This window comes from Pleurodeles waltl, chromosome 4_2 (assembly GCF_031143425.1).
Source record: "Pleurodeles waltl isolate 20211129_DDA chromosome 4_2, aPleWal1.hap1.20221129, whole genome shotgun sequence".
NCBI classification, from domain to species: domain Eukaryota; kingdom Metazoa; phylum Chordata; class Amphibia; order Caudata; family Salamandridae; genus Pleurodeles; species Pleurodeles waltl.
The window spans coordinates 477,718,825-477,742,800 of NC_090443.1; the positions used below are offsets into that span (position 1 = coordinate 477,718,825).

Sequence of the window (23,976 nt, forward strand, 5' to 3'; positions counted from 1 at the left end):
CCCAGTCCAATCACCCCAGCTGAGCAATTGCTTTGTACTCTGGATGTCAAGAGATGCCATAAGTTCTGTTTGCTTCGTGTAAAAAACATATGCAAATCTGATCAATTTACGTATCGTATAGTGAGGCCCATCAGGGTGTGCAGTCACTCAAGCAACAATCGCAAGATGGATTTTCACTGCAACCCAGTTTTGTCATTCAAAGGTAGGTAAACCGCTTACAGCTAAAGCCAAAGCACACTCAACAAGGGCAGTATCCACCTCGGCTGCTCTTTTTGCGGGTGTGTCATTGGAGAAGGTTTGCTGTGCTGAAACATGGAAGAATGCCCACACATTTACACGCCATTACTGCCTGCAGTCAGCACTCCGAGATGTGCAGCTGTAGGACAGGTGGTGTTATAGCATTTATTGCCGTAAGGTGAGCCTCTATTTAGAGGGACATTTGTTTACAAAAACAAATACCTATGTTTGGTTATTACATGGTTATTATTAGTATGACTGTCATTCTGTTTACAGTATATTATGATTAATTGCTTTGTTTTATTACCCACCATCCGCAAATATTATTTATATCTCTTCATAACACAATGCTGGAAACTGCTTGCTATTCTGATTCAAGTATGTGAATCTCTGAAATATTAAAAAATGGATAAGAAAATGAGGTACTTGCCTGTAACTGCTGTTATCCAGTATTGGTATCTTCCATAGATTCACATGCGATCCACCTCCTCCCCTAAGAGGCCCCCCCTTATAACTCATGTACAAAAATTACACTTGTGCTTGAAAATCTGAGGGAAACAGCCTTTCTGGGAAGTGTTGTAGAGCGAGCTGTCGCCAGTTTGTTCCTTTTTTTTTTTTTTAAAAGGACATGGATATGTTGTTAATGAGACTGCTCATTGCCATTAGGGCCTATGGTAATGATACATACTGCTATGTTATGGTACCATGGGACTCCCATATCTACAGCGGGGAATGGTTCAAGCAAGTGAATCTATGAAAGATACCAGTACTGGATAACTGCAGTTACAGGTAAGTAACTCATTTTCTGACTAAATAAGGCATTGCACGTTGGATTATCAAATGCATCCAGACATGCTGTGCTAAAGCTAAAAGAACTTTACCTATCTCTCCTCGAGCTCACGCCAATCGTGAAACAGAGCTTCAGCCTTTCTAGGAAATCTACCTATAGCTGACATATGTAAAGTAGGTACATTGTTTACACTGCATACATTCACAAAACATTACTGTGTATGTATGTTGGCTCATCAACAAGCCAATGTTGGCCAAGCAGTTCTACATACAATATTTCAAAGTACCATAACCCCCACAGGTTAGCCAATGCTTACGGCGGAGGACTGCTTGACAGTCCATGCTCAGCATATGTATCTACAGCCACACATGCATCAAAACGGAAAATGTTACTTATCCAATAAGCATCTGTTTGTGGCATGTAGTGCTGTAGATTCACATGCGTCCAGCCTCCTCCCCATACACCTGTGTTTGTTTCAGTTACTGTTATGGGTTATCACATATTCCTTTTTCATGGACATCTCACTATATTATGTTGTGCTTCACATTTCATCCTCACCCACCTTGCGGGAAACAGTCTAACAATGGAGTCGATGACCATGCTCATTACCAGCCAAAGGTGGTCGTATACCACAATTTAGGTACATTTTGGTACATTTTGAGCCACTCTCTGTACTTTTCTACCTAACTCCCATGCGTGTTACCCTGTTGGTCTTTCTGGTGTTTGAGTGAGGCTAAGGGCTATGAGGAGATTGGGCTAGGCATATCCGTGCTGTCACTTCAAGGACTATGTTCAAAAAAGTATTTAATATACAGTGACCACTCTAAGGCTGTTAATTCTGTCCCATCCCCCGTAGCCTCCTTTACTCGCCCCTCATTCTAAAAGCTGCCTTCAAAGCAGCTGCCAGACTCCTCACTAGAGAACAGTTTTTTTACCATGTCATACCCATACTCCGAAATCGCTACTGGTTCCCAGAACCATCATGCAACCAATTAAAATCCTTGTACACCATTTACAAAGCTGTATTAACAAAAATATCTAACGACTTGGCAAAAATGTTCTCCTTCACAGGTTGTGCCTGTACCACCATACAGCACTGATCAAGTGATTCTGGGGGTGCCCATGACTAGGTAGAGAAAAAACAGAACAAGAAAATACGCTTTTTCATCCTTTGTTGCCTCCCACTGGATCAGACTCCTGATCAAAGATAGGCACCATCACCCTTAACCTTCAGGAATGGACTGAAGAACCTGCTGTTCTCACTGCATCACCTCACCACTGATCCCCAGTTATCTGTAAAGTCTCCACCCACTCATGACTAGCGTGGACTACATGAATAGTAACAGAATACAAGTAAACCAAAGTATGTTTAAGGGTCACATGAAGTCTAAATATAAATTGATAATCCTTGTACATAAATGCCTTTCTGAAAAGTGATGAGCCCTGCTCAGTCTTCCCCATGTGATGTTGATATGTGCCGATTACATCTCCTGAAAAAAGACTACATGATCTGTGCCTCTTAGGATGTTACTACCTGTGTTTTTATTGTTATGAACGGAAATATCTAGATGAGTGACCAGTTTTGTGGGCCTGATAGTGAAGGTGGTGTGATAACCCACAAAAGCCAAGTTCACTCAATAGACATTGCCCTGGCCACGGTAGATTGTTTTCCTTGAAGCCAAGTCTAATCTCAGCTTAAAATAATTTACACATTGTCAAAGTCCCAGAGCCTCATGCCTAGTGATGTTTCCACAGTGATGTTTAAGGAGGAGGATCAGGCCACTCCCTTAGTAACAGGAGGATGAGTAAATGCTAGCCGCTAACATTTAAATACATGACTAACTGTATGTTTACTTCTTAATAGGGAAAAAATGACTTTGTCAATGATGTTGCCTCTCTACGGGATCTGCAGACTGACCAGGAGATCCACCGGTTTAAGAACGAAAGCCTTGGCATGGCTATCCTTCATCTCTCTCACATTGCCATCAAAAACCAAATCTCCCTCGAGGAAGTAGCGCAAAAAAACAGGTATTTTCCCTGTGAGAAAACATCATCAAATGGCTTGTTTAAATGTTATCTCAATTCCCCATTTTCATTGTTGGTTTATGTGAGCTAGTCCTTTGGCATTTTTTGTGACAAAGTATTGGATGTCTAGCTTCAAGTTTTCGGAAGTTGGACTGAAAACTCTTTAGCAGTGTCTCTCTTGCCTCATAACTCTAGCTGTAGCATGTGCTTGCTCGAGGAAGACAACTGCTCCATACTATATGGGTAAGAAAATAGTACGTTAGTTGTGAGCGGTGAGCACCCCATGCTATCTCATTGATTACACTCAACTTTGGCTTTCGTCTAGGAAGGGTGCCTCAAAAGATAAACCTCCTCAAAAACTGTTTAATCTTGCTCAAGGAAGTCTAGAGCTTTGACCATCATCACACACTTGAAGTCTCACTATGCCTCAACTTCTCTGCCTTCGCTGAGCACTGGTTGGATTCTAAAGGTACAGCTGCCCGACCATGACGCGTTCGCAGACCTCCTGAATTCCTCAACAAGGTGGTGAAGTTGATCTACTTCTCATAAAATATAGCTTTCGCCTGTATTCCAGCCTCGCCCCTGTACTCCACCGCTCCACTATGGAACATTTGAAACGCAGTCCTCTAATCTGCCAATTTACACATCATCCTAGTATTTAGTCAATAGTAGCTATTATATCTTTCTTTAAAGTCTGGTACATGACCTTGAACTTTCTGCCTGGCCAGTCCCGCCCTCTGTCATTTACAAATGAAATCTCTCAGCTGGTAATTATTAGCGAGACGTTACTCTTGCCCTCAGTGACTCCAGTCCACATACAGCAACATCTGAACCATTTTATCGCATCTTCCTGCTTGACCAAGTCCCTTCTCTTTGCCAAGTGGGCCATTTTCTTATGTCTTCCCACCACAAGCATCTCTCCTCTAGCTTCATACTGTCAGCCTCTCATCTGTTTTTGACATATTGATACCCCACCACGCCAGCTGTTCTAGGCTTGTTGAACATCATGAACCTGCATTTGCCTGGTTCTCATGTTTCTCGAATTGCCCCCTTCCTTTTACTTCCCTCACTACCTTCCCATTAGACTCTGAGACGGCCATTTTCTTCCTCTACAACACATGCTTCAGTAACATCATTTTCACCCTTTACAACATTTAGAGATGACCTTGGTCCCTTTCTTCACAATCCAGCCATAGTCCTGAATTCTAGATTGTCCAAAGATGAGAATAAACTGGTTCTGTGCATCTTTGGGTCCCAACACATCTCCTCCATCCACATCCTATCACCCATGCCTCTGTTGGAAACCTCATACTCTTAACTTTAGAATGAGATTGGTGTTTTTTTTTATTGCTTTCACGGAGCACTCTTCAAGCTTCTTACCCTGGATATTAAATAGTACGTGGCACCTCATCTCCCCATAACTATCATATCTTTCTTCATTATCAGTAATAGTGTGTGTTCTGTATTGTCACTCTGCTGTTCCATTCTGCCTTTGTCTGTGGCTGCCGCCCTTCTTACTTTGTCTACCATTTCAGAACTACGTTTTGCCGGCTAAATACAGAGGCAGTGAGCTGCCATTGGAAATACTTTGCCAACTTACATTGTGAAGAAACAGCTACCCACCCCTGTCTGTATCTCCCCATCTTCGTCTCTTACACGGTTTCATTCTTTACTGTCTTTATCTTTATTTCTAGCTCTAACTGTTTTTCTTTCTCTCCATCACTGTTTATCTTGTTTCCCTTCTCTGTGCTATCTCTATCTCATTGGATTCCACTATTTGTAAGTTGTCTTTCCCTAGCCCTCTCTCTCTCTAATTCTCTCTTTTTTCTTTCTCGCTGTATCGCTCACTCATTTGCTCACTCTTCACGTAAAACATTTCTGATGCCAACTATAGACCTGCCTCTGTGTTTAGCTCTAGGAGTCTTCTGGTTTGCCTTCTATACGGTGATGGTGAACCCTCACTTTGGAGAAAGACTGATAGGATAGGTAGGTAATGTAAAACGTGTGATGTGGATTGATCTAAAAACAAATTGTCACGTATTCAGAAAATAGCTATATCACATAGTGGTGAGGCTTCACCAGTATCAGTCATATTTAAAGAACATCACATTGTATATATTTTTAGGCATTTTCTAATATGCTTGCTTCTTAGTAGGGAAAGCATGACTTTGTCAATGACGTTGCCTCTCTACGGGATCTGCAGACTGAATAAGAGATCCACCAGTAAAAAATGCTGGTTAAAATACACATATACACTTGAGTAAAATATTAATTTTTAAGAGACTGGGATGGCAGGATTCTCTGGACTCGTCGATTATTTTTATTTATTTATATATATATATGTATGTGTGTATATATATATATATATATATATATATATATATATATATATATATATATATAATTTTTTCCTGGGGGGGTGGGGGGGTCTGTTATGTGCCGAAATCCCTCACTGGCACCTTCTCCAGTTCGTCCCCTTTAATCTTATCAGTTCCTTGTTGAAACCTCAAACATGTGACCTGACGCACAAAAGGGCTGGCTCTTGCAAAGTGAGTGCCACTGACTTTGAAAATGCTAAATCTCAATTCACTATATGTGAGATAACTTTGCAATGCATAGTTATCATTTGGACTCTCAACACGCATTTTGTACCAGAGGCAGAAGAAGAAAAGGGGGTTTCAGAGAGATGCCCCCTTTCTTGTGAATTGCAGTCGTATGTACAAAAACGTTGCAAGCTTTTTTGTGGTCACTCAGCATGGAATTGTTTGAGCCTGCCAAAGGCAGCTGGTAGCTAATCAGAAAGTATAAGCTACCAGTAATGGAACAGATTGAGAAACATCAGCAGGAGCAGAGAGTGGTCCAAGCTCAGTCTAATGTCAAATGTATCTAATGGCGCTTTTTGTAGTATTGCAATTCTTGTCCGTTAATGGGACAGCAGTTCCAAAGCCAGCACATTGTGAATATTGGGATGGAAGTCTTCCGTACCACGAAGGCCCACATTCCATCATTCATAAATGTTCTGATTAAGTTGTAATGACGTTCCTGCCGCATTCATATTATTAAAGTAGTGGGTGAGTTCTGCCTTATTGTGAACAGTCGACTTGTGCTGTGGGATATGAGAATCTCGAGAATTGCAGATTGTGACTCTGGTTGCAGAGCAATGCAACAACTTGCAGTGCGACCATACACTTTGTGCTTGAGGACCCTGGAGTACATCTTTCGCATAGACCTCGGCATGAACGAGGGCTCCATTACTAAGGAATGATTTTAAGCTCTGACCATTCTGTAAAAGACTTTCATACATGGCTCTCAAAATGCATTGTGCAGTCTTTGGCTCCTCAATCCATTCAACATTATTCCTTTCTGCCTGTTTGTATTCAAGCCTATAAGGGTATCAACTGACTGATCTGAATGCTGTTATCTGCATCATTGTGGGACTAAAAAAGTAGGACCCGGCTTCTCATCCTTCCTGTACCTCTTACACAATATTCACCATGAGACCTATAATTTAAATTCAAACCGAAATGCGTATTTGGATCAGCCCACCCTTATTTCTGCGGCATTGTAAAGCCTTACACGCCCCCCCCCCCCCCCCCCCCCCCCGAAAATCACTGGGGTCAAACCAGTTAATCCTAGTTCATCGTCACAGATTAACCATGTTCTCCCATCCTACTGTACAATGCATACTTGCATTCCTTGCCCCAGGTCATAGAACTTAAACAACTCCATTTCCACATTTACTCAGCTACGTTTGCAACTAGTCATGCTAACATAACATCCTGCATTTTTTTTAATGAGCCAGTGCTTTCAGTGACTAAATGGTTCCGAAACCGAGGTCCTCCTTATTGGAATCAATCAAGCATATCCTTCACTAATGTTATGGCCATGAGGATTTAAGAGTTTCCTATTCATCTCCCCCCAGATGTATACAGTTAAAAAAAAAAAAAAAAAAGTGGCATCCTTTTAAATGGCAAGTTTTCCTTTGTCATACAACACAATGCGTTGATGAAGGGCACGTACTGTTAAATTGGCTTAAGAACACCCTCAGCTTCTCCATTCAGTCTACCACGTCAAACTGTTTATGCTCTGCAGCCCCCTCCCCGCACCAAGAGCGTATCTGTAAACTCTAAAGGGCAAAAACAGGCAGCATCTAGAGCATAGGAAATGGGGCGATGCGTCTGTATCTCTGTGTGCAAAATGGCTCGTTCAGTGACTGCTTCCTCCTCTGAGCACCAGTCCAATGGCTTGTGAAAAACATCCCTTAAGAGTTTGAAATGAAGTGCATATACACAAGATGCAAAGCCATCCTCATGGGAACACTTGAGACAAGGAACACTGAAACAAGGGCTTCCTGAAGTGGCTGAGGCAACATGTGTAGTGCAAAGATTTTAAGTACATCAACAAATGTAAATGTTTTTGCAGATTGTCAGTCTGAAAAGGATAGTAAAGCTGTAGTTAGAAGGCAATTATCTCGAAGCCACAATCATTCTTGGGAATCACTGTGCGTGAACAAAAAAGCCACTAACAATGCCGGTCAGTCACCCTGAAGAACAGAGATTTCATATTCACAGAGACAATCCGAGCACAACAGTCGTCTCGTTGGTCGGAATTAGCTTTGCAAATGTTCACAAATTCCACCCCAGGTTGTCTTTCAATTCCAGAATCAAGGATGGAGAGTGGCACTTCTTTGTAAAAGTCATCACTGCCTAGGAGTTCATTATTTATTTTAATTCTGCACAGTAAAACACCCATTGCCCGATTCACAAAGGTACTCCTAAAGTTATGAGTGTGGAGTTTATACACTAGTGGTAGAATCGCCGCACTATAGTGCTCAGTGTGGAGATTCCTTTCGAGTATGAAGATTCCACCACAAATGGACTCCTCACTTGTAACTTTACGAGTTGCAACTCAGTTTGTGAATGGGGTCCACATTCTATAAATCCCATCATCAAGTGTAAGCAGTGGGAGAAGAGCTGATCTGGATGCATGAAACACTTAAAGAGACGATTCTTAAGTGCGTTTTTGTGGTATTTTGACGCTTTATAGAGGTTGTTCTTCTGCTATGTTTGTCTCACATCTGCCTGATGACACTGGAAACTATACTGGTGGGGTAATTCTCTAGACTAATATTTTATTTGGTTTTATTTCCATTTTTTCACAGCTTCAAGGATTGCATCCCAAGATCTTTCTGCAAGCAAATCCAACAGAACAACTACCTGACCAAGTACCGCATGAAGAATGTCTTCAAGAAGTTTGTTCGGCGGTTTCACTTGCACACAGTCAGCCCTGGGAAGCTGAGCGAGCAGAACGTCATGTACAAATATCTATCCACCTTGGAGAACTTGGCACCGCGCTTTGGGAGGGAGGTCTTCCGGGTCAGCTCTTTGGAATTCCTGACAGAGAGCGAGAAAGGAAACATGTACGTGAATGGAGGGCATGCTCTGGTTGAAGAGAGACTGGCGTTGTCGAAAGAAGAGGAGACCAATCATGAAGTCATGGTTACTGGCACAGAGGGCATCCAGTGGAGAATCATGCAGCAAGAGGTAAAAGCTCCTCAGACAAACAAAAGTATTGGTGGAGCAAAGGGTTTTTGTGTTTGCCCTGTCTGTGCTTCTATTGGCCCACAACTCTGTTATTAATTTTTAATGCTTATCTGTCAAAGAAACAAGGAAATGTCCTTACTGTATGAAAACCTTTAAACATTTTGTCAGACGTATGCAATCGTAGAATAGGTTTTCCAGAGATATAAATACATGTCAAACAATAAGCAAACTGTGCCCCTCTAGGTACAGGATTTCCCCTTTCTCATCTATTATCTTTTAAGAAAATTATGCCGTACATCAAAAAATCTCATTAAAGTGGAAATGGCTTGAAAACGTACATGGAGATGCACAATACTTGAACATTAATACTTTTTTCCCCTTTAAAAGGTAAAACATGAAAGAAAGAAAACCGTTACCATAAAGTAAAACATCATAAGTACTCTGCAGTCACTTTAAGGTGGCCTAGAGCTACCACAGCATCCGTATTTTGTCAGTGACAGTTGCCTTTTCTCTTTTTTCTTTGCTCAGCGATGATGTCTGAGCACTTGAACCCTCCCTTTTATCTTTAAATTTTGTATTTGAAGAGCTTTTGTGGAGCAATGTAAAGCTTCCCTCAAAGTGTTTAGTGAATGCCTTAGTTATCAAGGCATTTTTTCCTGGCTCGTCTGTTTCTTTTACTGTATTTTCCCCATTACGTTTTTTTTTCTCCTACAGATTTTCTCAGCCTCCAGAGGCACATTTCCTGTTAGTACTTTCCTCTCAGTATTGGAACCTTCTAGGGATAATATTTCTCTGCTGGTTGGATTTTTTTTCCTTTGGGAAGACCTGCTTTCTTGGGTGGATCAAAGTGTGGTGAATTAAGTGCTAAGCGACTACTGGCATTTTATGTCTGTGTTCTGTGGGACATTAGGACAGTACTTGTCTGGAAGGGGGGCTGTTGCATCATAGGGAGTGGAGGACTTACCTTTACACATTTCTTTTTACCATTTAACACCCTGCCATGGTCCCTCATAGTTTTGGTGCAAATGTAATCACATCCTTATTGTGGAATTGATGTCTAAGGCGCCTGGACAAACATTGGAACGCATTGATGTTAAGAGTACATAAGATTGGGATTGCTTATGTGTTGGGGTGTCACCAAACACTACAATTTATTTGAAGTTGACACCCTCTCAAATGCTCCTGTTTTAGTTCACACTGACAAGGTCTCCAGTGTAGGTGGCTACAATTATGTACAAAGCTCATCAGGGATTCTGGTTTATAAGATTGAGAAAATGTGCAGTTAGGGGCCCTCGGCAGTATCTCAGCGATGTCGAATGTTCTGTCTCTTAGCTTCCACTCCTAGTGGTAGCTCAAAATGCAGCTATGACTCCACTTTCCTAAAGTGGCTTGGATGGTCATCTGTGGCCAAAGATAACATCTCATCTGCCTTGTAACCCAGATTGTTGCTGACGCTGTAAGGGATGGTAGTTGAAATTAAGTCTATATCCATTAATCTTATGGCACAATGTGAAGCTGTTGTAGTTGAACTCTTGCTCCCTGGCGAGAGTGCTAGTTTAGGGATGATAGCACTTTTTGTTGGTGACTGAGTCACTCCTACAACAAGTCGTATATCAGCCCAACCGTCCTGGCTCACATACAGTACCTCATCAAAACTCAAACACTAAAGGTGATTTCTGGCAGCCTTATGCATGGACTCTAGATTAGGCCTCTCAGGGAACTCGTGTTTGAATGGAAGTTATGCTTTTCTCTCGTTAGCAACAAGTATCATACACTCGTAGGCAATATAGGAAATGCAGGAGAGTTTTCAATATATTTATTGAAAAGACTGCAATCCACAATAAAATGCATGAGCTGCATTGATTAGGATAATGAACAGTAATAAAAGCAGAATTGTGAAGCTGAGAGTTGTGAATCTAAAACCCCCCACCATCTTACAATAAACATGAGATATACAATTCCTAACCAAGAAAGCCTAATTCTATATCCACGTGAGAGGTAGGTATGATAAACCTAATCTGTCAGTACCATGTACATGAGAAGCCCCCCCACCATTGTTTCCTTGAAATTAGGTCTCTAAGTCAGATTCCGTGGTGACACAAATGCTGAGTTCTGCAGCAAGGTGACGTGCAGCATAGATGGCATCTGGAAGGAACTCCTCTAATGACCTTGTACCTGCGAGGTGTATTCATACAGATTATGTAGGATCCCTGACATATGTATGTTCCTAAACACCTGATAATGTGGTAGTCGTGTGTTGTCAATTGCATAAACCTTCTCTAACAAGTGCGCATGATGTTTCTATCTCATGTAAGTGAGAAAGGGACATGACGACAATACCTACATGTATAACTGATAGTGACACTGATAATGATGCCTTCTAAGAATGGCACGGATAGTGAAAATCAATACGTTTCTTATAATATGTAAGAAATGATAAAAGCCTAAAGAAATAATAAAATAAATGGAGTAAAACAGAACATACTTAATAGATAAAAGGTCACTTGGTGACAGGGGCAAAAGGCCTGCAAGCCAAAGGCTAAGCTGACTCCTGTGTCCCAGTGGAGAACAAGAAATGGCTTCACTACAAGGCTAACACCGTTTTCGCCATCTACAAAGGCAAGGTGTAGATTTATGTACTTAAATATGTCTTGAGGTGTGGCTTTGTACATGCAAATTGCTCTTTTTCTAAGTTGTTGCAACAGAACCCCTAGTTTGTGATTGCATACTTCATATGTGTTAGAAATGGGGTCTCTAGATGGCAGTTGGTTTGCACCCTGTCCAAGTAGGGACCCTCACTCTAGTCAGGATAAGGAAGGTAACCACTCAGATAACCCCTGCTCACCCCCTTGGTAGCTTTGCACGAGCAGTCAGGCTTATCTCAGAAGCAATGTGTAAAGCATTTGCACATAACACACAGTAATAAGTGAAAACACTACACAAGGACACCACACCAGTTTTAGAAAAATACCCAATATTTATCTATAAAAACAAGACCAAATACGATGAGAATCCAACATACAGTAAGAAAAATATGAATTATGCAAGATTTACTCAAAACTACAGTTCCTTGAAGTCGATAGCTCCACCTGGGGCTATCACGGCGTCGTGATCAACAAAACCAACAGTTCAGGACAGCCACTGCATTGCGGGCCAGCTACTGTGTTGGGAAGACCCGCAAACAGTACCTTGGATTTGCAGGGTGTCGTGATCCTCTGGGTGAGCTCCGGAGGGCGGCGTCACTGACGTCGCGGTGTCGGGTCTGGAGTCGATGCAGGAGTCGTCGGGCCCTTGAGGTCACACCCGTTGCTGATCGAACTCCAGGCTGATGAAGTCAGGTGCGCCGGCGCTACGGTGCGAAGTGGGACGATGCGATGTGCGGTGCCCACAGGTCACAGTGCAGGCAGCGGTCGGTGACTGCGTCCAGCGGCGTTGGTGAGACCAGGGCTGAGGTGTGAAGTGGGGCGGTGCGACGTGAAGTGGGGGAGTGGAGCATCGTCGTCGTTGCTGAAGTGCTGTCGTTGGTAGGCCCAAGCCAGCGGGACGGGACGGTGCTTCGTGACCCTCACGAGCGGTGTCCACAGGCGACGGTGCAGAGAGGCTGCCTGGTGATGACTCCGGAGTCGATGGTGCTGGTGTTGGTGGACCAGGGCTGCGGGGCGGGATGGGACGGTGCTTCGTGTACCTCACGAGCGGTGTCCACAGGCCACGGTGCAGGCAGCGGCGCCGGTGTCAGCAGGAGCGTCGTCGTCATTGGGGATGCCCAGGCTGCGGTGTGAGCAGGCGATGCCGGAGTGCGGGGCCCACAGGTCACGGTGCGAGCAGCGACTCGGTGAAGTCGTCCGATGACGGCGTCGGGGAGACCAGGGTCGCAGTGGTTTCTCCTCTTGAACAGCACAAAACACACAGTTTCTAGTGCTGCAGGTCGAGGAAACTGAAGTCTTTGGTGTCCCTGAGACTTCCAACAGGAGGCAAGCTGTACTCCAAGCCCTTGGAGAATTTTCTCAAGCATGACACACAGCAAAGTTCTCCCTTTGCACTCTTTTCAGGCAGAAGTAGCAACTGCAGGCCAGTCCAGAAAAGCAACACAGCAAAGGGACAGTACTCCTCCTTCAGCTCTTCTCCTGGGCAGAGGTTCCTATTGATTCCAGAAAGATTCTAAAGGTCTGGGGTTTTGGGTCTGCTTCTTATACCCAGTTCTGCCTTTGAAGTTTGCAATCTTCAAAGCAAAGTTTCATGTGTTTGCAAGATCCTTCCTTGTCCAGGCCAGGCCCCAGACACTCACCAGGGGGTCGGAGACGGCATTGTGTGAGGGCAGGCACAGTCCTTTCAGGTGTGAGTGACCACTCCTCCCCTCCCCTCCAGCACAGATGGCTAATCAAGATATGCAGGCTACACCCCAACCCCCTTTGTGTCACTGTCTAGAGGAGAGGTGTGAACAGCCCAACTGTCAAATTGACCCAGACAGGTAATCCACAAACAGGCAGAGTCACAGAATGGATTAAGCAAGAAAAGGCCTACTTTCTAAAAGTGGCATTTTCAAACGCACAATCTTAAAATCAACTTTACTAAAAGATTTATTTTTAAATTGTGAGCTCAGAGACCCCAAACTCCACATGTGCATCCGCTCCCACTGGGAATCTACACTTTAATCAGATTTAAAGGTAGCCCCCATGTTAACCTATGAGAGGGACAGGCCTTGCAACAGTGAAAAACGAATTTAGCAATATTTCACTGTCAGGACATATAAAACACATTACTATATGTCCTACCTTAACCATACACTGCACCCTGCCCTTGGGGCTACGTAGGGCCTACCTTAGGGGTGGCTTACATGTAAGAAAAGGGAAGGTTTAGGCCTGGCAAGTTGGTACACTTGCCAAGTCGAAGTTACAGTCACAACTGCACACACAGACACTGCAGTGGCAGGTCTAAGACATGATTATAGCGCTACTTATGTGGTTGGCACAACCAGTGCTGCTGGCCCACTAGTAGCATTTGATTTACAGGCCCTGGACACCTCTAGTGCACTTTACTAGGGACTTACCAGTAAATCAGATATGGCAATCATGGATAAATCAATCAACAGAACAATTTCTGTAGGGAGCAGTTGCACTTTAGCACTGATTAGCAGTGGTAAAGTGCGCAGAGACAATAAACCAGCAAAAACAGACCTGAAAAAATAGGAGGAAGAAGGCAAAACTTTTGGGGATAACCCTGCATAAAGGGCCATTTCCAACAATATGTATCACTCTTTAAGAATGTTTTATTTTCCCTTGTTGAAAAGCATCCACAAGGCTTGCTTTGTCGCTCCTCGGGTATTTTCCTTCTGGGTGTCTTATTATCACATGATTGTTCTTTTCCCTAGTTGGAGAATTAACACAATGCAAGAAAACAAGATCTGATCAGGGTATTTTTCGGACCTTCTGCTCTTCACCCTTCCCATGAGCAATGCTTGGGGTGGGGGAGGAATCAACAGTTTCATGTGTTCCTGTGAGAAGATACATATCTAGATTCCGTTATACACTAGATATTAGCATATCTTTGCCTTGAGTTACATAAGTTTAATGCATTAATACCTATTTTTTTCTTCTTCCACGTTTTTCAACCTAGTATCTTTACCCTCTTCCACCTACAGAATAAGGGATTTGTGAATGCAGTGCTTGTACCATTGTTTGGTTATGAGATTTAGTTTGTGGGCTAGTGACTGGAGGCAGGTACTCTCTAATATTTCATAGGAGGAGACTAAACGTGTTCATTTTACCATATTCTCACTTAAGACTATAATCTATGAAATACATAAAGAGGGATACCTATATACTTAATTGTAACTGTTCCCACTTTGCTCTCCGGGTTAACCAATCATTCATCTGAAAAAATAATCACTGTTGTTCCGCAGTTAATTCTAGATTACCATACTCTGCAGGTGGGGTCATTAATTATTCTCGCTTTCCCATCCTACTGTGAAATGCATACATTTATTTCTTGCCACATGTCACAAACAGAACTTTGCCAACTCTGGTCTCAAAAACTTGTAAACGATACACAGATGTATCTACAGCTATGAAGGGAGAAACCATGCTAATGCCACTTCTATGTGAAAAACCTGTTTTTCTTGCAGCATGAATCTATGCAGGATTTACATGCTGTGTATTGTTCGGATATCTAGTGGTTGGATCCGAGACTCATCTTGCAGTCTTTTTCTCTCTCACTTTTTTAATTTTTTTTGGTTGCCGTCTGTTGCCACCCTTTGGTGCCTTGTCCATCCCTCTCCTTAAGTCAGACCCCCACCCTGGAAGACCCTATGTATGGCTGCAGTTTTCAGATTCTTTTATCCACCATTGAGATAGGGAAGCTACTGCCCGAAAAATCATATAGCTGCAGAAGAAAAAAGAGGGAAAAGCAGCGGATTGTCTAAGAAAATTTGAAGCATTAGCCTACAATCGCCACCACAGAACAATGAAGAGGAGAATAGCCGATATCCACTGAGGTTTCTACTGAGGAACAGCAAAAAAAGGAGGGGAGCACATGGGTGACCTACGAGGAGGATGTTGGAGAATACATAACCAAGGGGCACCCTGCACTGTGTGATCTTGAAAGCACGTCCTCTAGGGTCTGCCCAGAGTGCCACCAAAAATGTGCACAGGTGGACAATTACAAGGTGTGCAACTTCTGTCTACTAAGGGACCACAATAATGAGGGCTTCAAAGTGTGCTGTGAATTCAAGTCAAAGCTGCTGAGAGCCAGGTAGAAACTGAGACATGCACCTAATGCCATGCTAGCACAGAAGGACAGCTCATAGTTTGGAGACCTTGGTCTGTCAGGTGAGGAAGAGGCTCCCATCTTCAAGGGAGCTAAAGGAGGGGGCTCAGATTCCGAAAGAGAGGTCATCAACGTTGACCGAGATCACGAGAAACACTAGAAGAAATGTGGGTAGGTAAAGCAAAAAACAAAAACAAAGGCCAAGCAAGCCTAGAAGAGCGCAACACAAAGGCGCATCGCAAATGCCAATACCCTACTCATTTTTTGCCAGCATTGGGAATAAGGGGGAGAGCTGCTTAAATACCTGCCAGAGCAGTGCCAGAAAAAAAGCAAGCTTCCTTGTAGAAAAGGGCAATGGCCAGGGAGTGCTTAAAATCAGTACTATACAACGCGGACACAGTGAGTAGGCAGCTGGTGTCGAAAATAACATTACCGGGGCACAAATGGCTGCGAGTGTCAGGCTTTAAAAATTAAGTCCAGGGATACACCAGCAATACAACATTCAAAGGGGAGCAACTCTTTAGCAGTGTGTTCTATTGTGCTAAAAAATAAGATGCACCAGTACACAAGATCAAACTGTTTGCTGCAACAAAGGGTAAAGGTCCATATAGTCGCTCTTACTCTGCGGCCTAAAGGAAATACAAACTGCATCTCAGTATATTGTGGTGTTAGATTAGCAAGAGGACTTGGCAGGGCACTTACTGCCAAACATTTTCAATGGCAGTAGGCGTGTTTCAGTGTGCACACAGCCACGCATAGCTATTAGACAATTTATAATTAAATTTATAACAAATTAGTTGCAAAATTGATATCTGCATCCTAAAGCAACAGTGGCTCATGATGGGAAGCCGTTGAAGCTAAAATATTAGGAATCAATGACAAAAGATTGTTATTGACTTTAAATAATATGCCAAATCACCTGAAAGTTCAGATGATATCAGAGCTTCCCTTGCCATGTCGCCAAAATTGGGTCATGTTACTCTTTGCCTCCACATATAATATTTAGAACACAATGATGAAAGTCTGAAAGACACATCTATCATCTCCAGTAGTATTCTTTCCGTCTATACAGATCTTAAGGTCAGGTTGACTGACATTGAGGGTTTCGTCCTCTTACCAAACACAGGAACTATCCAATTTTAAACTGTAATGTGACTAATGTTTCAGGGGTTGCTTTGGTGGTCTTTCAAAATTCGTAATACATAAGCCAAATATCTTCTTTAGCTACAGTTGATAATTATTAAAATTTATTACAAGGGCCTTACCCATTTCTATTTTCGAATTTTATAGGTGAACCCATGTTGTTTTTACTTTGAGAGCATAATTTATAATAATGACCTGTGTAGATGTCAGTCATCTTTGATTCACAGCAGCAATTGCTCAAAAACATTGATATACTCTAAACGTTATTTTACTTTGGTAATGTTTGCTTATTATAAGGTGTTCTCCATAGAGGCATAGTGTTTCACAAGATGCGTTTCCTGGTTCATTCTTACATAATAATGGAAGGTTTAAAGGTCAGTGTTTCCAAACACCTTGGCCCTGATGTATTAAACTCTTTCTGTGTCTTTGGGAAATGCGTTGATACATAATGGCCATTGATTGTTAATAACTGAATTCCAAGGTTACTTGCCTGGCTACGTTAACTTTCCTTGTGGGGAGTTTCCAAAGGACAAAATATGCTTTTTGTCATGGTCAAGAGAGTATAACTGTTTTGTTTTGCTTGGTCTTATTTGTAAGTGTCTGCTGTCTAGTAGACCAGGCTTACTCTGAAACGTTGTGCAGGAGGTTTTCTCGACGTATTTATTATCTCTTCTTTCCATTCATGGTGATTCTCCTAGGAAGGAATTAGCTTACTATTTTATTGAATGATTATAAATACTCGTGACAATTCCTGTATAGAGGAAAAAGATTACCTGTAACTCCAATTCTTTATCAAGATTGTCTTTATGAAATTCATAACCAGGCTCCACCCATCCCCAACAGTCAGCTGAATGAGGGCAGTAGTTTGGGGTATTCTTAATCTCTGGGCAACTATGTATTTGTGTGAGGCGTGCTGGGATTGGGCAGACCCTTGTTGCCTTAAAGTGACGTGCTGTGTGAGCTCTATATTTGATGGCATGCATTCGGTAACTTTTTATTTATTTATGTTTTTTTTAAACAGTGGGGGGGGAATTGTTCAGTCAGCACCATTTCATCGGATTGCCAATTTTTTGCTTGTTTTCTGGGGTATTTTTTAACATTGAGGTGATTTTCCTAAAAAATGACAAATAAACAAAATCGCCTTTACAGACATTTCTTATTTGCCCTTTCACAGATTTTGTGGTTGAAGAAATGTTTTTGGTTCCCGCATCTGCTCAGCGATAACCTGATGTCTATGAATATAATAAAAATAATTTTGACATGGTGCTAGGAACTATCTCTTTATCTCCGATGGAATGTTTTTGCCCAAATCTGGCACTAACTAAGGTATTCGCATTGTGAGACAGGCTTACTTTGAACGGAAAGGCAGACAGATCCTGGCAGATAGCATTGTTTTTGCGTGTCACCAAAAATGTCCACAAGAAATGACCCGACTGATTTCTCTTTCAAGATAATAAAGCAGCCAGTTAGAATGTAGGAATGGAGAACAAAAGTCTACTAATTCAAACCCAAAGGTACCCAAATAAAGTCTGCCCATGAGAAATTTGAGAGCCATGAAATAAATGAACAGCACACACAAATGATTTAGGAAAAGCTCAACTCACAAGAAATCTACTTAGGAAGGGCTCTGATTGACAATAAAGCACAGTAATATCTGGTATGGAAAAGGGCGAAGGAAAGACTGAGCACGGTAAAGTACATAGGAAGAGTTGAGCACTCGGAAAATATGAGGACAGATAACGTCCATAAAGTAGTGCAGTTATAGGAAAATGGCAAAAAAGCAGTGTAGTAAAAACTGAGCCCAGAAAAGGGGCAGGGGAATAGGTGGCACGTAGCACAAGACGAGATTAGCATATACTTTGGGAGAGCTGAACGTAGGGTAAATCGACTACTTGACATCAGGCAGGCAGAGCAGAAAGAGGAAAAGGGCACATAAAAAAACGAGCAGAGCAAACAAGAGCATTAGGACTTGAGCACTGGAAAAATGCTCAGAAAATGTTGGCTGCAGAAAGGGGACAGGGAGAGATAAGTACTGGAAGCAATGCAAGAATTGAGCAGAGAAAAGAGTTGCTTTAATAGCTATGTACAGGCATCTGTTGCTACAGGGTTAATGAAACACGTAGGAAGTGTTGAGCACAGCGAATGAATGCAAAAAAACTGATCACTGTGAGCAGAACAAGGAGGGTATTGAACATGAAACTGGACCAGAAAGGTCTGAGCACAGGAATCGGGCGTTGGGGGAGATGAACTCCTGGAACTACAAAAAGAGCACATAAGTAGCAGAGTACATGACTGTTGTGCACAATTAAATGAACATACATTAAGGAAAATCTCAGTAGAGGGAATATGCTCAGATTGAGCTCTGGGGACGTCATGAAGAGAAGGCAAAACGAGCAGAGGAATAACTGATGACCGGAATCTGCAGCTTGAAGGCATGAGTGCAGGTACAGGCACCGGAAAAGCCAATGAGAGAAAAGTGGCAGATTTACCTAACGCACACAGGAAGGATAAACAGAGCCATAGATCGACCAAGTTCATACTTTTCCTAAAATCTAGCATGACTGGTTCTTTATTTGCGTCTGAGAAGTGGAATCTGGGTTTATAAGAGAATTAAAGTGTCCCCTATAATCACTAGCCCGGGGATAAGTAACAGAGCCTGGTAAAGTTCAGTCATCAGGGCTGGGAGCGTAAATTGTAGCTATGGTTATTCTAGAATTATCGAGGAGTCCATTGATAAGAGCCTGTATACCATCATTATCTGTTTGAGAGAAGGTGACCTGCAAGGGGAATTGTCTGCTTATAAAAATGTATATTGCCACACCCCTGTGGGCGGCACTTGCACGCGAAATACATTGAAGGCCTGCTATTTTCAGGTGCAACGCTCCTTTGTCCATTTCTTCTTAGGTCGTCTGGATCTGAGTTCTGGGGTGCCACCTACATACGCAATTTAGGGGCGTTACAGGGAGTGCCAGGTGTGGCAGCAAATGGGTTGCCCACCTTTAGGGTGACTACACCCTTTCTAGGACCACTTCCTTTAGGAAGTGGGCATAACCCTGACCCCAGTGGCCTAATTCTTTCCAAACCAAGATGGAGGTATTTAAAAAGTAGTGTCCACTTCAGCTCATCCCCCTTAGGGGTTGGACTGACATGAAGGGGCCACCTCCTAATCTTCCTAATTGTCCCACCTGTCTTGCTGCTAAAAGTGGGGTCAGGACAGGGGGCTGGTCATCTCCATCATTTGGAGAGACCTGGGCTGCATTACAAAGGCAGCTAGGCCTTTGAACCTTCCCACCCTGGAATGTCCATCCTGCCTGGAGAAGTCAACACCCCGCCCAGTGCAGACCTATATCTCTGGAACCCGAGAGTGCTGGCTTTCTCCTTAGGGGGTCAGAAACGTGGATAAGGGGGCTGAACTGGTCAGGACCAGTCAGTCAACACACTAGAAGCTGGTAGGTTTCCAGGGGCACCTCTAAGGTGCCCTCAGTGTGCATGTATTGGTAAATCCAACTCTGGCATCATTGTGGGTTCACCAATACAAGATGTTTGATACCTAACATCCCTATCTTCAGTGAAGCCATCATGTATCAGGGGAGCTCGTAGTGATCATTGTCCAGCATATGTTTAAAATGGCTTCCATGGTTAGTTACTGTGTCTGAAAATTGACAAAAACATAGCAGAAGCATATCTGCTTATGCAGACAAGCCCTCACATGTAATATAATGCACCCTGAAATAGGGCTATAAGGCCTGCTAGACAAGTGACTTACATATATTATACACAGTGTTTGGGAACATGGCACACAGGCTTTCACTTTCATCTTCACTATGGCCCGCAGCCCGCAATGGCAGCCTGTCATGTGCTTGGTGAGGGTCCCTTAGTGTGGCACAATTCGTGCTGCAGCTCATAGGGACCCATTTTTAGTGCCCTGGCCCTAGGTACCAGGGGTACCTTTTACTAGGGACTTACAGAGGGTGATAAAGGTTTTGCCAATTGGGAAAACAACTGTGCAGTTTTAGAGGAAAAAGATCTGGCACTGGGGACCTGGTTAGCATAAACCCAGTGCGCTTTCAGTCGAAATTACACCAGATCCCAGACAAAAAGTGGGAATTAACCATGCTAAAAAGGGTGCTTTCACACCTTCCCATTGCTTGAACACTTTATATTTTAGTTCCTTTTTGTCCTGAAAATGTGTCTCCTAAATGAGCACAATATCTGGTGAGTGAGTGCCCTTTAATCCAGTCTTCATTTGCCTGAGCTTTACACATGTTGTTTAAGCCATTTGCATTTAAAATAACAAAACCGAAACCTTGTGTTCGATGGCATCTGTCGCTGTAGATACGCATGTTCTGCAATAGCTCGCCATCTGGTGTTGGGCCGGAGTGTTACAAGTTGTTTTTCTTCGAAGAAGTCTTTCGAGTCACGGGACCGAGTGACTCCTCCTTTTGTCTCCATTGCGCATGGGCGTCGACTCTATCCTCGATTGTTTTTTTTCCGCCATCGGGTTCGGACGTGTTCCTGTCGCTCCGAGTTTCGGAACGGACAATTAGCTAATTTCGGAAGATTTTCGTCGGTATTGTTGCGTTCGGGATCGGCGTACTTACATTCAACACCGCATCGAAGATCGAAGAGCTCCGGTGCCCTTCGGGGTAGTTTTTTCGATCCTCCGTCGGGGCCTGGTCGGCCCGACCGCGTGCTGAAGAACGCCGATGGAACGGACCCCGTTTCGTTTCTGCCCCAAATGCCACAATAAATACCCCTACACAGACCAACACTTGGTCTGCAACCTGTGCCTGTCACCTGAGCACAGCGAAGACACCTGCGAGGCCTGTCGTGCGTTCCGGTCACGAAAAACACTCCGAGACCGTCGAGCCAGAAGACTTCAGATGGCGTCCGCACCAACAGCCCAACGGGAGTTCGAGGAACAGGAAGAGGAAGGTACCTTCTCGATCCAAGACTCCGACTCCGAAGGATTCGACGATACACAAACCGTGAGTAAGACGTCGAAAACCACACAGAGACACATTTACAAGGCCCAGGGGACGCCACTGCCACCAGGCCATGGCTCGACCCATAAATTCGGTGACCGACCATCGGCACCGAAAAAGGCCCAAACAGTGCCGAGATCGTCCGACTCCGGTCGAGACACCGGCACGCAGCCTTCTCGGGACCGAGAAAGTGCTGGAGACAAGCCTCGACACCGTGATGCCGGTGTGGACACGGCTCGACGCCGAGACAGCGGCACAGAAACAGATCGACGCCGAGAGGTTTCGGCCCCGAAAAGGAAAAAAGTCACCTCGGAGCCGAAAAAACACGCAGACAAAGTTTCGATGCCGAAACAAACTGCAAGCGACCCAGCTTCAGGCTCTTATACAGAAGAGCACTCGCTAACCTCCCAAATGCAAAAGCATAGGTTTGAGGAAGAGCTACAAGCAACTGATGTGGACCATACGCAAAAGCGTATCTTCATTCAGCAGGGGACAGGAAAAATAAGCACCCTTCCCCCCATTAGGAGAAAGAGGAGGTTGGAGTTCCAGACGGAACAAACACCACAACCAAAAGTGGTGAAAAGAGTTACACCACCACCCTCACCTCCGCCCGTGATTGACGTTTCACCAGCACAAACTCCATCACACTCCCCAGCTCACACCACCATGAGCCAGGGTGACCAAGATCAGGACGCATGGGACCTATACGACGCCCCAGTGTCAGATAACAGTCCGGAGGCATACCCTGCGAAGCCATCTCCACCAGAAGACAGCACCGCGTACTCTCAAGTGGTGGCTAGAGCAGCACAATTTCACCACGTAAGCCTCCACTCAGAACAGGTCGAGGATGATTTCTTATTCAACACACTCTCCTCCACCCACAGCTCATACCAAAGCCTGCCTATGCTCCCTGGTATGCTCCGCCACGCAAAAGACATCTTTAAGGAGCCGGTTAAAAGTAGGGCAATCACACCAAGGGTAGAAAAAAAGTATAAGCCGCCTCCTACGGACCCGGTTTTCATCACTACACAGCTGCCACCAGACTCTGTCGTTGTAGGAGCAGCTAGGAAAAGGGCCAACTCTCACACATCTGGAGATGCACCACCCCCAGATAAAGAAAGCCGCAAGTTTGATGCAGCTGGTAAAAGAGTCGCAGCACAAGCTGCAAACCAGTGGCGCATCGCGAACTCCCAGGCACTACTTGCGCGCTATGACAGAGCCCACTGGGACGAGATGCAACATCTCATTGAACATCTGCCCAAGGACTTACAAAATAGGGCAAAACAAGTGGTTGAGGAGGGACAGGCCATCTCCAACAACCAGATCCGCTCCTCCATGGACGCTGCAGATACAGCTGCACGGACAATTAATACATCTGTAACTATCAGAAGGCATGCATGGCTCCGAACGTCTGGATTTAAACCAGAGATTCAACAAGCAGTTCTCAATATGCCTTTTAATGAAAAAGAACTGTTCGGTCCAGAAGTGGACACAGCGATTGAGAAACTCAAAAAAGATACGGACACTGCCAAAGCCATGGGCGCACTCTACTCCCCGCAGAGCAGAGGGAATTACAGCTCATTCCGTAAAACGCCCTTTCGAGGGGGGTTTCGGGGTCAAAGCACACAAGCCAGCACCTCACAAGCCACACCGTCCAGTTACCAAGGACAGTATAGAGGAGGTTTTCGGGGACAATATAGAGGAGGGCAATTCCCTAGAAATAGAGGAAGATTCCAAAGCCCCAAAACCCCTACTACTAAACAGTGACTCACATGTCACTCACCCCCTCCACACAACACCAGTGGGGGGACGAATAGGTCATTATTACAGAGCATGGGAGAAAATCACTACAGACACTTGGGTTCTAGCAATTATCCAACATGGTTATTGCATAGAATTTCTACAATTCCCTCCAAACATACCACCAAAAGCACAAAATTTAACAACACACCATTCCAATCTCCTGGAGATAGAAGTGCAGGCACTATTGCAAAAGAATGCAATCGAATTAGTGCCAAACACACAAATAAACACAGGAGTTTACTCACTGTACTTTCTGATACCAAAGAAGGACAAAACACTGAGACCAATCCTAGACCTCAGAGTAGTGAACACTTTCATCAAGTCAGACCACTTCCACATGGTCACACTACAAGAAGTATTGCCATTGCTAAAGCTGCACGACTACATGGCAACTTTAGACCTCAAGGATGCTTATTTCCATATACCAATACACCCATCGCACAGGAAATACCTAAGGTTTGTATTCAAAGGAATACATTACCAATTCAAGGTACTGCCTTTCGGATTAACAACCGCACCAAGAGTCTTTACCAAATGTCTAGCGGTAGTCGCAGCACACATAAGAAGGCAGCAGATACATGTGTTCCCATATCTAGACGACTGGCTAATCAAGGCCCATTCGTTAATAGAGTGCTCAAATCACACAAATCATATCATACAAACCCTCTTCAAACTAGGGTTCACCGTC

General features: G+C 43.8%; 1 protein-coding gene across 2 annotated transcripts in view; it reads left to right on the top strand.

Annotated features, from left to right (window-relative positions):
• The window catches only part of TYK2 (tyrosine kinase 2), a 579,821-nt gene that overhangs the window by 350,617 nt on the left and 205,228 nt on the right, over positions 1–23,976 (top strand). For both annotated transcript variants that reach the window (XM_069231824.1, XM_069231825.1), the window contains exons 5-6: positions 2,892–3,055; positions 8,214–8,595. In XM_069231824.1, the coding sequence (XP_069087925.1) occupies positions 2,892–3,055; positions 8,214–8,595 (546 nt within the window). The remainder of the gene's footprint in view (positions 1–2,891; positions 3,056–8,213; positions 8,596–23,976) is intronic.